The sequence below is a fragment of the Geotrypetes seraphini genome, chromosome 12 (genome assembly GCF_902459505.1).
Source record: "Geotrypetes seraphini chromosome 12, aGeoSer1.1, whole genome shotgun sequence".
Taxonomy (NCBI): Eukaryota; Metazoa; Chordata; class Amphibia; order Gymnophiona; family Dermophiidae; genus Geotrypetes; species Geotrypetes seraphini.
The window spans coordinates 99874472-99891139 of record NC_047095.1 but is presented as its reverse complement, the minus strand read 5'-3'; the positions used below and the strand labels follow the sequence as shown (position 1 = coordinate 99891139).

The following is a 16668-nucleotide window of genomic DNA, read 5'->3' as shown; positions in this document are numbered from 1 at the left end:
AATTCAAAAATCAAAAGTAATTTTCTGAAAACTTTGTATAACTTTTAAACATGGAGGAATGTTTCTTTGTCTAAACTTTGAGACCACCCATAGAAATGTTATTGGTCGTCAAACTTGATGATGTCACTAAACCAAAAGTTATATAATAGACTGTAATGAGATAGAAAAGAGAGACCATTGTGAGAAGGCCAGGTCTTTGGCCACGATGATGATCTCCCATGAGCGCAACGTAAGCAATTATGCTGTTCTTTTGATCTAATAATGGGAAAATAGAACCAATAATTCAATAAATCCTGGTTATAATTTTAAAACCTTGCGCTGGTGTCATTTTGCATGTAGAATTATTTTCAAACCTGAAGCTTTCACAAATGGCGTCAATGCCCCATGCTCAGTATTTATTAAGTAGCTGGGTCATGGGAAGCTTAGAGATTGAGAGTATTTTATCTTTTCTGTTGTAGGGAATAGTAGCCTTGAAAAAATCTATGTAAAACTCAATGGGTGAAACATGTCAGTGTATCTATCCCTGTGTGAGGTGAGACCATACAGCTAAGTACTTTTTAGTACATAAGCATTAAATAAATAAGTAAATAGTTAATAAGCAACATTAAATTGATCCAGTGACGAGTTGGAGCATAAAGACACATACTATGAGATATATTTGAGTATGTGGTGGTCCTGCTGAGGATCTGGGATATATATAATAAGGAGCAGAATGAATGCTGACTATATCAAGCATTCTTAAGTGGGTCATGACAAGCAAAGTGGCAGCTTGAAATCATGTTGGACTTCTGTTGATATATATTGGTATTTGAGGCTGTTCTCCATATTTAATGGTTAATGCATACCTCCTAGGGCCAGCCCACCTCTGGCTGGTAACAGTTATTGCAAGATTTGTGTATTATTTTTTTACGATTTATAATTTTTATTGTGAGAAAATACCATAAATCAGTTTAGAGCACACTAAAATGCTTCTAGTAAAAAGATGTGTGAAAGTAGCTCCACTGACCAAAAAAGAAGAAGCACCTTAAAATCAGGAACAGTACAATGTATGCCTTTCTCTTGTGAGATACTTTACTGAATCTGTCATGTCCTCCTGGAGACAACATCTAAATGGCCATTGGAAAGGTGGAAACAGTTTAAGGAGGATCCCCAATGAGATAAATAGCCTAAACTATAAGTCATATTTACTCCCCCTTTTACTAAGCTGTGGTAGAGGTTTCTACTGCACCCTGGGGTGTTAAATGTTCTGATGCTGCTCTTACATGAATAGGCATTTCATTAGCATTGAGGCAGCGTCAGAGCATTTAGAAATCTGGGCTTTGGTAGAAACCTTTTCTGTGGCTTAGTACAATGTGGGTTAGTTATTTACTGGGGTTTATTGTCTACCTTTAAAAATAGATTTTTTTCCAAGTTGGTGTTCAACAAGTATATGGAGTAGAGGTGTAGACTAGTGGTTGGAAGTCTGGGATGAAAACTAGAGAAGACTGCTTCAAATCTTATTGCTACTTCTTGTGATCTTGGTCAATTCAATAAACCCCCCTCTTCTATTAAACTGTGCTAGCAGTTTTAGTGCAGAGAGCCACTCAGAGTGGCCCACACTGCTGATCTTATGTCACTTAGAAAATAGTGGATAGAAAGAGTGTGTCTAGTAATCTTAGATATATTTACCATTATCAGTGAAATTAGATAATTTTGCTTTGAGCTACATAAGAACATACTTACTGAGTCAGACCAATGGTCCATCTTGCCCAGTATCTTATTTTCATGAAGGCCAGTCTAAATCACAAGTACCTTACAAAAACCCATATAGTAACAGAACTCCATGCCACTGATCCAGGGCAAGCAGTGGCTTCCCAATGTCTGTCCAAACATTTTTTTTGAAACCAGCTATATTATCTGCTCTTAACTATTCTCTGAGTGAAACAATGTTTCCTCCTATTGGTTTTAAAAGCATTACTCTGTAACTTCATAGAGTATCCCCTAGTCTTTGTAAATCTTGAAGCAGTAAAAAATTGATCCACTTATACCAATTCTACACCACTCAGGATTTTGTAGACATCAATCATATCTCCCCTCAGCCATCTCTTATCCAAGCTGAAGAGCCCTATACTCTTTAGTATTTCCTCATATGAGAGGAGTTCCATTCCCTTTATCATCTTGATTGCTCTTCTTTGAACCTTGTCTAGTGTCACAATATCTTTTTTGAGATAAGGAGACCAGAATTGAATGCAAAACTCATGGTGAGGTCACACCATTGATTGATACAGAGGCATTATAACATTCTTAGTTTATGGGTTCAAACCCTGCACTCTCTTGTGACCCTGAAAAAGAAACAATTCTCCACTGCCCCTGTAGGAGGGGCCTTAGGTGCCTGAGCCACCGGAATCTTATGCCCATCTCCTAGTACATTCTGGGATGCACTGGGAGTGGCCTAAGATTCAATTTGGCTAGATCACTTAGGCCATTCCCATTCCTATCAGGCCTTCTCCTCTCAGTGCATTCCAGAATAGTTTGGGGGTGCCAGGCAGGAGGGACAAGGCATCACTCCTGCTGTGATCATTCAGGGGTGAGGGGTTCTGGTAGGAGGGATTGAGCATTCTTCCTGCCGGCAATAAATGGGGGGATGGGTGGCCATGGCCGCTAAACTTATTGCGGCAGGGAGATCCCTTGTCGCGATAAGCTCAATGGCTGTGTCTGCTTAAAATGTAGGTCAGCATTTTGCAGACATCTACCGCAGGCTAGGGAGGCATGTAGGGCATCCAAAGCTCACCTAAGGCTACTTCTGTGTCAAGGCATGCCCACACCTACCTTTAGGCAAGCTTAGGCAAGCCAATGTGCCTTCTTAGGCTCCCGGAGGTGCCTACAATGTAGGCTGCCTGCCTGGGGAGCTTTTTTTAATTTTTTTTACAAAATGTGCATCCCGGTTAGGCAGCAGTTGGCCGCCGACAATTGGGATACACTTTATAGAATTTGGGCCACAATGTATAAGTTCCATCCTGGAAGTTTCATCAAAGTTTTGATTATCGCTGCAGGATGACTTAGGACATCTTTTACAAAGGTGCACTATGGGTGTTAAACCACCTGCCGCGCTAGCCGCTAATGCCTCCATTGATGAGGCGTTAGTATTTTGGCTTGCCGCGGAGGTTAGCACGTGATAAAATTTCTGACGCACTAACCCTCGTAGTGCACCTTGATAAAAGGAGCCCTAAGTGTTTTTGCACAGATTAGCATGCACTAAAGAGTGTACAAGTGCTATTCTGCAGAGTGTTTCCTCCCTGCTAGTTGCTTCTTTATTTACAAAAGAGCCCAGGAGATTGAATCCTTTACAACTTCTACTCTATTGCCTTCAACTCTAAATCTTCATCATTTTCAGTGTTTATGATATTCATTTTGGTTGTGTTTAGTTCTAATCCCATGTTTTTTGGCTTTCACTTTTCTCAGTAGATACTGCATGTCTTCTTTGCTGCTGGTGATGAGAATTGTATAATCTGCATAGCACAGTTTGGTTATATTTCAGCTACTAACTTTTAAACCAACACTCTCTTCTTCCAAATTTGCTTTTTTGAAGATGGTTTCACTGTACAGATTGAACAGGTAAGGTGACAAGATGCATCCTTGCCTGACATCATGTTTATTTGGAAGCCAGTGTTGCTGTATTCAATTCTCTCTGCAGCTTCTTGATTTTCATATAGGCTCTCTATCAACTGAATTATATGTTTGTGTATTCCCATTTGCACTAGAGTTCTCCATAGTTTATTATGAGCTACACAGTCCAAAGCTTTGCTTTAGTCAATGAAGCAAAAATATAGGGTCTTTTGGTATTCTTTGTTCTTCTCCAATATCCATCTAATATTGGCAATAATGTATCTTGTTCCTTGACCTTTTCTGAAACCAGCCTGAACTTCAGGTAGTTCTTGCTCAATGTATGATTGCAGCTTCCATTTTATTATTTCCAGCAAGTAGAAAGTGCATCTGAAGATGCAGTGGTTGGAAAGCATGGCATAGGAGAAAGAAATGAAGCTGGCAAAACAAATCGTCAATCATGAATATGCATTTTCTGAAAATCCAGTGGCATTGACATAAGATACCATCCCATTTGGTACATTAATGAGAGCTAAAAGCCAAATATCTGCTAGGAATAACAAACTTCTCTTTATAATGACAGGGGTTGCCATACAACTTATATTGAAGAATTGGAAGAACTGGGATAGGTTAAATTATACTTTCTGGTGGGAATCTGTTATACTTTTTAAATGGAACGTTTAATGGCTATACAGCAGGGAAGTTATAGGAAATTTCTGGATGTTTGGGAGCCATTGGCTAAATTTTGTAAGGAATGATTACTAATTTTATTTTACTGATCTTTAAACATACACATCCAGGATGGGAGGGAAGGTGAGGGGTTTGCATTGGAATTGATTCGGGGATTTTTTTAGGTAATTTCTTGTGGATATTTATTTTCTTGATTACTAGGTGGGAGGGTGGGGAAAAATAATTGCTTATTAATAGCTATAAGTTGTAATATTATATGTACATGAATTATTTGTATGCATAATTGTAGTTTGGAAATTTAATAAAGATTTTTAAAAAAGAATATCTTAAGAATATTTGTCAGAAAATTGAATCAGAACTTGTAAATGGAAAAAACCATCTTAGCTTTTCAACAGATTAAGAGATTGTGACAGAAATTCCAACCTCGACTAGGGATACTTATAGATGTCAATGGATTAATATTGAATGATTCAGAAACATTAAAAAGTGATGGAAAAAATATATGGAAAAATTATACAAACTGAAGCCAAAGAAGAACCATATATTTTAAAAGAAATCATAGCAGCGATTAAAGCTTTATTGAAAATCAAGTCTCCTGCTATCGACAATGCTCCAATTGAATTAATTAAAGACTCAGAAGGTGCTATAATGGCCCTCACTCAACTGTATCAACAGATTTGGAAGGAGAAAACATGGTCAACTGATTGGAGAAGATCCTGTTCTGATGAAAGGTGATGTCAAGGACTGTAACAACTATCAACCCTATCAGATGAAAAAAAAATCAATCTGACTGCAGTATTATGGATTATTTGAATCTTCTTTAAAAGATTCTTTAGGTAACCTCCATATTTGATATTATAATAATCAAAAGTGGAAAGAAGCATGCTTTGCGCAATCAAATTTTCCATAAAACTTTCTTCAAAGGTAATAATTTCCTAATCAAAACACATAATTGGGATTCCAATGAAAGGGAACTGAGCAACATGTGGAATATTAGCATTCCATAATTTATTTTTGTAACTGATAATAAAATCTTACCCCCTCTTTTATTAAGGTGTGCTATGCTTTTTAGCGTACACTGATCACACGCTACACGCTAATGCATCCATGTTATCCTATGGATGTGTTAGCGGTTAGTGCACACATTGATTTAGTGCGCACTAATGCCCCAATTCTGCAAAGTGCGCCTAACGGTGCCTAAGTGGCACCCGCCATTTAAGCATCCGATTTAAGTGATTGAATGATTTAAGGATCTTAACAAGCATTAATTGGGACTTAGATGGAGATAGGTGCTAGCTAAGCATCCTTAGAATATAGACACGAGGTAGATGCAAGTTTTCAGATGTATCTCCATATTTGTAGGCATTCTCAAGAAAACTCACACCTAACTATGTACATGGGGCGTAACATGGACGTGGTTAGGTTTAGACTCCAGATAGATGCCACTTGGGTGGCAGGCCACATCTAAACCACAGAAATTGTAGGCAAATGAAAAGCTGGTCTAAGTGTGGATTCTGCTTGGGCTGAATGTGACTTTCTATGGGTGAAACATAGGCATGCTTTGGGCTTCTGAAATGATATTTTCTACATAGAGTTCAGGAATATGTTTTTCCTCTTTTTTCCCCTCCTAATAGATTTAATAAGCCACCATATCAATAGGGCACATCAATACAAACATATTGCATGCAAACATAGTACTTTTCTGCCCAAACAGCAATATGATTTACTAATTAAAGCACCTTTGGATTTCCTGCTTAAAATGAACCCATTTTTTCTCACCAAACAGTGCTGCAATCAGCTCTTTCTGGAGAGCAAAGAAAGAACATGAAAAATATATAAATATTGCACACATTACTTCATTTCTCAAAGCTTAAAAATAGAAAAACCAGATACAGACCTTAAAATGCATTTTTCTTCATTGAAAATGGATGTGTGCAGCTGCACAATGCTGACCTCATTGTGAGATCATCAAGGTGCACCTGCAAGATACAATGCCACAATTAAGGGCTCCTTTTATGAAGGTAGGCTAGCATTTTTAGCGCATGCACTGGATTAGCGTGCGCTAGCCAGAAAACTACCGCCTGCTCAAGAGGAGGCAGTAGTGACTAGCACACACTATTCCGTGCGTTAAGGACCTAACGTGCCTTCATAAAAAGAGCCCTAAAAGATGTGCTGGGTGTTGAACTCACAAGCTCTGCAAGATCAGCACAAGACTTTTAACCAGGTGGATCTCACTGCCTTGTCATGTCATAGCTTACTGGCCTGCCTATGTATCATCTGCTTAGGAATGATATCACAGTTGTCACAAAGAAAACATTTCTAGCTCACCAAGTTTATACACCTCCCCTATTCTCTCCAGCTCACTGGTTCAAATATCACCTTCACTCATTTTAACAACTTCCTAACAGCTTCCTATTAGCTCTCATAAGAGAGCCCAGATCAGGGGTGAGCAACTATGGTCCTAAAGGGCCAGAATCCAGTCTGATTTTCTGGATTTCCCCAATGAATATGCATTGAAGAAGTTCATGCAAATAGATTTCATGCATATTCATTGCAGAAATCCTGAAAACCTGACTGGATTCCAGCACTCAATGACCGGAGTTGCCCACCCTGGTCTAGATGGTGGACTTTGTCATTTTTCATCAGCACATTTCCTTTTGCAGGCAAACTTATTTTCACCTTCACATGGCTAGGACATCCTAAGTTGTCATGGAAGGAAACTTCTCCCCTGACAGAAAAAAGCCTTTTGTGGCTCACCAAGTTAAGGCACCTTGTTGCACCTTGTCCATTTTCTCAAGCTCACCGGTTCAAATCCCACTCTGACCTTCACTCATTTTAACAGCTTCCTAACAACTTGCTATTAGTTCTCATAGGAGTATACATGGTTGGCTTTGCTGTTTTTCATCAGCATTGTATAGTTTTCAGGCACACTTATTTTGATCTTGCCATGGCTAGGATATCATAAGCTCTCATGGTAAGAAACCCCTAACTCAAAGGAAGTGTCTGTGGCTCAACAGTTAATGGCACCTTTCTCATCCTCTGAAAGTCAAATCCAAATGTTTGGATACCCCTAAACATGTTCAAGTTCTTGTTGACAATCTACCATCTAGGTGCATCTTGATGATCTTACAATGAGGTCAACATTGTGCAACAGAAACATTCATTTGCTCTCAACTACAAGCCATTGTGGTAGGAATGTATTACTTTTTATGCAATATGCGCCCAGGGCAACAGGTATAAGTTTACTAAAACTTCAGAGGTCTTGGACAGGTGTTGAAGGAAGGTACATGTTTTGAGATGTATCCTAGAGACATTACTATTGGTAAATTCAGCTTGGATTTAGAATTGTGGGTGTGGTTTCATATCTAAAGAGTGTGTGTTGGAGTGGGGGAGAGGGTTTAGAATGAGAGAACATCTGATTTAGACATCTGAGAATTGCTGCAGATCATTTTAAAGCTGAACCCAAATATGTTTAAGCAAAGGAATGGCCAGAGAGTTTGATGGTTTTCTGGTAGAAAATGAATATAAAATATTTGCTAACTGCACTCAAAACTTGAACCCATTATGTTTGGAAGACAAAAGCAGTGCTGTGAAACATAGAACTATAGAGGGAATTGCTTTTAGAATTTGGTAATTTGGTAACAGGAGCATCTACAGACTAAGCAGATGATGAATGGCTTCTTGTCAAAGCTTTGAGAAGTGAAGGAAATTATTAAAAGTCAGTACAGATTTGTTTTGCCAAACAATACCCAAAGCACGCCCAATCAGTTTGAACATTTTCTGGTGAGAAGTCCTAACTGCCTATGATGTCAGATGCCACTTAGGCGTGCTTAGTATAAGAAGGTCAATCAGAGCAGAGTTTTCTCTTTTAGGACTCCCATTCTTTGTTATTGCTTAAGCTGATTTCTGAGACCTTACTTTTTCTGATTATCTTTTAACTTTTTCTTTCCTCTATCTGCCACAACTCTCTCCATTCCACAGGACCATTAGCAGCTATAGTAATTTGCAATTGATGTCTTTATAACATTTTTCATCTTTCCAGGTGAATCTGCTGCACCTATGCAAGGAACTCCTTGCTAGCAGCTCAGATACCAAATCCAGGTGAGAATGATATATTGCTAGCTATTTAGGTGTCTTTATTACAAAAAAGCTCAGGCAGAACTTATTTCTTCTTTTGGTCTCCCATTCTGTGTTATTACTTATGGTGATTCTCCTTTAACTTTTTGTCCCCCTGATATCTGCCACAACTCTCCATTCCACAGGTGTTATTTTGAGACTGTGACATATTTTCCCACAACTTCTGCTTTTTTACTTTTGCCACAGATGTCTTTCTAACATTTTCCCTCTTTTCTCCTGATTTCAGGTCCCCAGAGTGCCTAATGACTCCCCTTGTGTTTCCCAGATGCCAGAGCAAGTCTGTTAAAACTGGGGTTAGCACTCCAGCTTGCACCTGGACAGAGTTATTTCCAGCAGCTCAAATACCAAAACAGAAAGAATAGGTGAGAATGATGTATTACAACCTTTGCTTACATTAGATATCCTTTACTTGACTGCAAAGTTTGCTTATTATCTGCACTGTAATAAATATACCTCTTCCCTGAATAGCCCTTGTGATGAATTAAATACAGTTTCACAATGCTAACATGTTTCACACTTTTTTTACTTCACAGGGGTGTACTTCTTGATGATTTTCTGAGAGAACAGTAAATTGGTGAGTTTTAGGCTCTCTTTTACAAGGGTGTGCTAAATCAATGCATGCCACACTAACACATCTATATGATAACATGCACAAATTAAGATTTACCACACACTTAAAGCAGTGCCATTTAGGGTGCTGTTAGTGTGTGCTAAATGTTAATACATGCATGTTATCCTATGGATGAGTTAGCGGTTAACACATACGTTGATTTAGCGCACCTTTGTAAAAGAGAGCCTAAAAGTCACCAATATAATCTTAATTTGTCTCATATCAGTTGAAATGTTTTTGTATTCAACATCCAATGCATTTTATTGGATAGCTTTATCACTGATATTTTTGAACATGATCTGATGACACAATTACATGATTGCTGCACCTGCACTTTATCTTTGATGACACACTTAGGGATTTGATTGCACATGGACTTATGAATTATGGATTGTGAACATTGACTTTCCTCGGATGGTTAAGAATATCCATTGGCCTATTGATGTCTCCTTGGACTTTAGTTTGAGTCTGAATGAATTCAAGTTAAGTGAGCTATTTCAGTATATGTTTGTATCGTTCATTGTCTATGTCCACTATTGTCCTTTCTGGAGATATGCAAATGTGATGATAATTCATATTCCTTCCTCTGAGTTCTGGAATATATTTTAATGTTTTTGTTTTGTTATTATTAAATTAAAATATTATATTATTGGATTATTTAAATTAATTTATATTGTAATTTTGAACAATGGATTCTCTTGTTTTAATGTACTTGATTAGTTGTGAATCTATATGATTTATATATTTTTTCTCTCAGGGTTTTTCTGTTTGTTTAGACCTTAACAATTCAACCACAGTTGAACCTAGGCGTGGCTTATTCTGCATACCTGGACTGTGCAATGATTCTAGATGTTCAACAATAAAAATCAAACCATTTTTGGCCTTGTGCTTATTTACAATAGGAAAGACAGGGCCCATTCAGATACACTGAGTAGCAACTGGGCATTAGTGTTTCCTTAATAAGCACCACTTCAGCTACTTCGTCATATTGATCTTTATCTTATCTAGTGTTCCATGAGGCCCAGCCTGCAAAGGAGAGAAGTGGGGTGGCCCTTGGAGTGTGGCAAACAGGGTAGCTGTGCTATGTTTCAGGGGGGGCATGGGCTGGCATGCCTCCTGCCTCATAGCCTGCAAACAGCATAATATTTGAGAAAATGGCATTATATGAGAGCTGGAGAGGATGAACAAGGTGCAACAAGGTGCCTTAACTTGGTGAGCCAGAAATGGCTTCTTTCAGTTAGGGGAGAAGTTTCCTACCCAGATAGCTTAAGATAAGCTTAACTGCAGCCATTTTGGCATGCTTTGGGTGCTTTGCTATGGAGCCTCAAGCACACCGTAGCTATAGCCATAAAGATGCCTATATGGAACAGTATAATAAAATCTGAATTGCTATTATTTTATGGCTCATTGTCTAGCACAGCGGTTAGAATGAAGGTTAGAACATAAAGAATATAAGCAATGCCTCCACTAGGTCAGACCTGAGGTCCATCGTGCCCAGCAGTCCGCTCACATGATGGCCCTACAGGTCCAGGACCTGTGCAGTAATTCTCTATCTATAGCCCTCTATCCCTTTTTCAAGCAGGAAATTATCCAATCCTTTCTTGAACCCCAGTACATTACATTACATTACGGATTTCTATTCCGCCTATACCTTGCAGTTCAAGGCGGATTACAAAAGATTTGACTGGACATTTTCCAGTGAAAATACAATTATTTTTTTTTACAACAGAGGAGATATAGCTGGAAAGATTCCGAGGGGATTTACAAGTTGGATAGCAAATTGACAGTGTAGAACTGTGTGATATAAATAATAGATTACATTTAGAGTAGGTAAGATTACAATACATTTCAGGGATCTGTTTACTTGGTAGGTGATTTGGGGAGGATTTTATAGGGGAGAATTATCTGGAGGTAGGTGAAGAGGGGTTAAGATATTTGGATGAATTTTTTGAAAAGCAGGGTTTTGATTTCTTTTCGGAATGTTTTGAGGTCGCCCGTTGTCATCAGCAGGTTGGAGATGGAATGGTTGAGTTTTGCTGCTTGTGTTGCCAGAAGGTTGTCAAACATTTTCTTGCGCTGTGTGCCTTTGAGTGGGGGGAAGGCAAAAGGGTTCGGGGTTCTTCTATGTCTTGAGGTGAAGATCTGGTTTAAGTGGTTGTTTAGGTAGGAGGGGGAAGAGCAATTTAACGCTTTGAATAATAGGCAGTAGAATTTGAGTTGAATTTGTGCTTGTATGGGTAGCCAGTGACAGTCTAAGAAGGCAGTTGTAATGTGATCATATTTTCTCAGGGAGTAGATCAGTCTGAGGGCGGTGTTTTGTATGGTCTGAAGTTGTTTTATCATCATGGCAGGACAAGGTAAATAGAGGGAGTTGCAATAGTCCAGCAAACCTAAGACTAGGGATTGGGCAATTAGTCTGAATTGTGCTGGATTGAAAAATTTTCTGATTTTACGTAGATTTCTCATAGTTAGAAAAGCTTTCTGGGTTGTCTTGTTGATTTGGGACTGCATTTTGCAGCATCTGTCTATCGTACAGATAGTTTTAAACATCAATATAAACATTAGTGTAGTGGGTTGCTAAGAAAGCATTCATATCACCAAGAGAACGTAGCAACGGGAATTCAGATCTTGACCTCAGAGTTTAAAGTGCTCATTCGGTCTGTCATTCGTCATTAATCCCTGTTAATATTCTCATATTCTTATATACTTTTTATAATCTTTTTGTTGTATAATTTATCATTTGAGTTATCAATAAACTAGTATTATCAATAATATGTTTTGATCACTTAGCTTCTTTTGCGTATATGCATTCTGTGATCTACTGGTTCACCAGTGCTGTCCCAGCATTAGATTAAATATTCCCCCATGCCAACGCGTTTCGCTTAGCTTTGTCAAGGCTGGGGAGTCATAGTTTTAACTTTCATACTAACACGCCGGTAGTATGAAAGTTAAAACTATGAATCCCCAGCCTTGACAAAGCTAAGCGAAACGCGTTGGCATGGGGGAATATTTAATCTAATGCTGGGACAGCACTGGTGAACCAGTAGATCACAGAATGCATATACGCAAAAGAAGCTAAGTGATCAAAACATATTATTGATAATACTAGTTTATTGATAACTCAAATGATAAATTATACAACAAAAAGATTATAAAAAGTATATAAGAATATAAAAAGTATATAAGAATATGAGAATATTAGCAGGGATTAATGACGAATGACAGACCGAATGAGCACTTTAAACTCTGAGGTCAAGATCTGAATTCCCGTTGCTACGTTCTCTTGGTGATATGAATGCTTTCTTAGCAATCCACTACACTAATGTTTATATTATCGTACAGATAGACAGTACAGTACTCTGTCCTATTACGCCTTCTGGAAGCGCATTCCAGGTGTCCACCACATGCTGGGTAAAGAAAAACTTCCTAGCATTCATTTTGAATCTGTCCCCTTTCAACTTTTCCGAATGCCCTCATGTTTTTTTATGTTTTGAAAGTTTGAAGAATCTGTCCCTCTCTACTCTCTCTATGCCCTTCATGAACTTGTAGGTTTCTATCATGTCTCCTCTGAGTCTCCGCTTTTCCAGGGAGAAGAGCCCCAGTCTCTCCAATCTTTCAGTGTATGAAAGGTTTTCCATGCCCTTAATCATTCGTGTTGCTCTCCTCTGGACCCTCTCAAGTATTGCCATATCCTTCTTAAGGTACGGTGACCAATACTGAACACAGTACTCCAGGTGCGGGTGCACCATTTCCCTATACAACGGCAGGATGACTTCTTTCGTTCTGGTCGTAATACCCTTCTTAATAATATCCAACATTCTGTTTGCCTTCTTCGTGGCTGCTGCACATTGTGCTGTTGACTTCGTTGTTGTGTCCACCAGTACACCAAAATCTCTTTCAAGGTTACTTCCCTCTAATACTAATCCCCCCATTTGGTAGCTGAACATTGGGTTCTTTTCCCCTATATACATAACTTTGCATTTCCCTACATTGAAGTTCATCTGCCATTTATTTGCCCACTCCTCCAGTTTGTTTAGGTCCCTTTGTAGGTCCTCACACTCTTCCACAGTTCTAACCCTTCTACAGAGTTTAGTGTCATCCGCAAATTTTATAACTTCACACTTCGTCCCCATTTCCAGGTCATTAATAAATATATTGAACAGCAGCGGTCCGAGTACCGACCCCTGCGGAACTCCACTCATGACACTCCTCCAGCCCGAGTAGTGACCCTTCAAACTAACCCTCTGCCTTCTGTCTGCCAACCAGTGTTTGACCCATCTGTGTACATCCCCTTCCACCCCATGGTTCCACAGTTTCCTAAGTAACCGCTCATGGGGTACCTTGTCAAAGGCCTTTTGGAAGTCGAAGTAAATGATGTCTACAGGTTCCCCTTTGTCTAACTGGCTGTTTAGCCCCTCAAAGAAGTGCAGTAAGTTTGTTTGGCACGATCTTCCCTTGCAGAAGCCATGTTGGCTCGCTTTCATCAGCCCATTTTTTTCGATGTGCTCACAGATGCTGTCCTTTATCAGTGCTTCCACCATCGTGCCCGGAACCGATGTCAAACTTACCGGCCTGTAGTTTCCCGGGTCTCCTCTTGACCCCTTTTTAAAGATAGGTGTAACATTTGCTATCTTCCAGTCCTCCGGGATCTCTCCAGTTTTCAAGGATAGGTTGCAAACTAGCTGGAGTATTCCCACTATCTCATTTCTTAATTATTTTAGTATCCTAGGGTGGATTCCGTCCGGGCCTGGTGATTTGTCGCTTTTCAATCTATCTATATGTTGGAGGACATCATCATGGCTCACCTCTATTGTTGACAGTTTTTCTTCCTGGTCTCCATGGAAGATCACGTCGGGTTCTGGTACACTGGATGTGTCCTCGCTTGTGAAGACTGACGAGAAGAATTTTTTTAACCTGTCAGCTACCTCTTTTTCCTCCTTTATCACTCCCTTTCTGTCTCCATCATCCAACGGTCCTACTTCCTCCCTCGCCGGTTGCTTCCCTTTAACATATCTGAAGAACAATTTGAAGTTTTTTGCCTCCCTGGCTAGCCTCTCTTCGTATTCCCTTTTCGTTCTCCTAACAACTTGATGACATTCTCTTTGGCGTTTCCTGTATTCCTTCCAGTTCTCCCCAGTTTGGTCCTTTTTCCATTTCCGGAATGATTTTTTCTTGTCTCCTATCGCTTTCTTCACTTCATTGTTTATCCATGCGGGGTCTTTGGTTCGGTTTTTTTTGCACCCTTTTCTAAATCTGGGGATGTACATATGTTGTGCTTCTTGCACTGTGCCCTTGAATAGAGACCAGGCTTGCTCTACAGTTTCTGTTTTCCTTGAGCTGTTTCTGAGTTTTTTCCTTACCATTGCTCTCATAGCATCATAGTTCCCTTTCTTGAAGTTGAACTTTGTCACTGTGGTTCTCTTCCCTTTTGCTATACCTACTTCTAATTTGTACTAGATCATGTTGTGATCGCTGTTTCCTAGTGGTCCTACTACTTCCACTTCTTTTGCAGGTCACCCTAGTCCGTTGAGGATTAGGTCAAGAGTGGCATTCCCTCTCGTTGGTTCCTTGACAAGCTGATCCATAAAGCAGTCCCTCACAGCCTTTAAGAATTCTGTTTCCCTCACACAGTTCGAGTTTCCAATACTCCAGTTTATCCTGGGGTAATTAAAATCTCCCATTACTGTCACATTTCTGTTGTTGCCTTCCCGCCTCAATTTTGCTGCCAGATCTTTGTCGTTTGCTTCCGTTTGTCCAGGCGGACGATAGTACAGACCCAATCTTATGCCAAAGCTATTTTTTCCCGGTAATTTAACCCATATTGACTCCAATCCTTCCGCCTTTGCTTCTATATCCACTCTGGATGAGGGAATGGTGTCTTTTATGTATTGTGCTATACCTCCACTCTTTTTGTGGGTCCTGTCTCTTCTATAGAGTTTGTACCCTGGCAGCACTACGTCCCATTGGTTATCCTCATTCCACCATGTTTCCGTGATTCCAATGATGTCTAGGTCCCCTTTTTTGGTTTTGACTTCTAATTCTCCCATTTTGGTCTTTAGGCTCCTTGCATTTGCGTACAAGCAATTTAATTCCCGGTCTTTTCTTTTCCCTGCTGGTTTTTCATGTGTTTTGCTCCTCTTGCCATCCCTTATTTGGACTGCCAGTCCCTGATTTCTGCTCCTTTCTTCCTCATTTTTTGGTGCATCTTTTTCATCCGCAACCTGATTTTCCGATTTCTCCTGTTCCTCTAATTTTATCTGTTTGCTCCTCTTGTTGGTCAACAGTTTTTGTTGTTCGTCTCTTGCTTGTTCCCAGCATTTTTCCCACTCAGTATCTTCTTTGGATACTCTTGTCCGAAACGTCGACATCAGGTCAACTGTCGGCTTTCCCCTTCTTCTCAGTTTAAAACCTGCTCAATTCCTCTCATTCCTGCTGTGCTCAGGTGTAGTCCGTCCCTCCTGAAGAGCTTGTTCTTCCCCAAAAAAGTTATCCAGTTCCTCACAAAAAGGAATCCTTCTTCTTCGCACCATCTCCTCAACCATGCGTTTATTGCTTCTAGCTCAGTCTGCCTCTTCACTTCTGCCCTCGGTACTGGCAGAATCTCTGAGAATGCTATCTTCTGTGTCCTCAGCTTCCTAGGATCTTGAACTGTTCAGTTAGCATAGTCCTGCTGTAATTTCTCCTGTTGACATCATTTGTTCCCACGTGGATTATCACTACTGTCTCTTCTGTTTCTGCACTGTCCAGGATCCTCTCGATTCTGTCGGTGATGTCCTTCATTCTTGCTCCTGGGAGACAGGTCACTAGCCAATCTTCTCTCCCTCCTGCTACGTGACTGTCCACTTCTCTCAGGATTGAGTCTCCCACGACGACTGCAGATTTCCCCTTCTTCAGCTTTCTCGCTGGTCTCAAGTCTGTATCCTCGGTGTGGTTCAGTACATCTCTTTCGGGGTACCAGGCAGTCTTTGCCCTCTCTGCTTGCTCGAATCTTTCATGATGTCTGTTGGTTCCTGTCTTCCATCCTGTCTTCATCCTTGATGTCTGTTGGTTCCTGTCTTCCATCTGTTGGCCCCTGTCCTCCATCTTGTGTAGATGTAGCTTCCTCACTCCAGCGCTACTGATGATTCTGCTCTTCTACCTGCCCGTAGGCCTCCTCGATGAATCTCTCGAGCTCCCTTACTTGCTCCTCGATGTGGCTCTCTCTTGTGGGGTCTTCAGTTGTCTTGAATGGTGCTTCCGAGATGTGGAGCCCCTCCAGCTCTTGAACCCTGCACTGCAGTCGACCAACTTCCTTCTTCAGACTTTCCAGTTCCTGACACCGACCGCATACATATGCCTGCCTTCCTGAGGGAAGGTAGTCATACATATGAGACTCCGTGCAGTACACTGGGAAGCTCCTCCGGGTTCCTGCTGCTTTCATTTCTCTTTCTTCGTAGTCCACTAGATGGTCTCTCCCCTGTCTTATGTCTTTATGTGGGCGGGCGCTGTGCTCTCTCCTGTGCTTGGCTCTTTCCTGTCTACTTCTTCTGCTGTTTTTTGTCTTGGTGGGTCTGTTATCCTCCCTTGGGCCTCTTTCTTGTCCCGGGAGCCTGCAGCTTCTTTATCCTTTCCTGTCTTGTTGAGAGTATAAAAATGAATAAAGATAATAA

General features: G+C 40.2%; 1 protein-coding gene across 1 annotated transcript in view; it reads right to left on the bottom strand.

Moving 5' to 3' along the window:
* LOC117346168 (vomeronasal type-2 receptor 26-like) overlaps positions 1-16102 on the bottom strand; it is an 89149-nt gene extending 73047 nt beyond the window's left edge. Inside the window, exon 1 of the mRNA XM_033915572.1 lies at positions 15975-16102. Within this exon, the coding sequence (XP_033771463.1) occupies positions 15975-16102 (128 nt within the window). The remainder of the gene's footprint in view (positions 1-15974) is intronic.
* Positions 16103-16668: the final 566 nt, after the last annotated feature.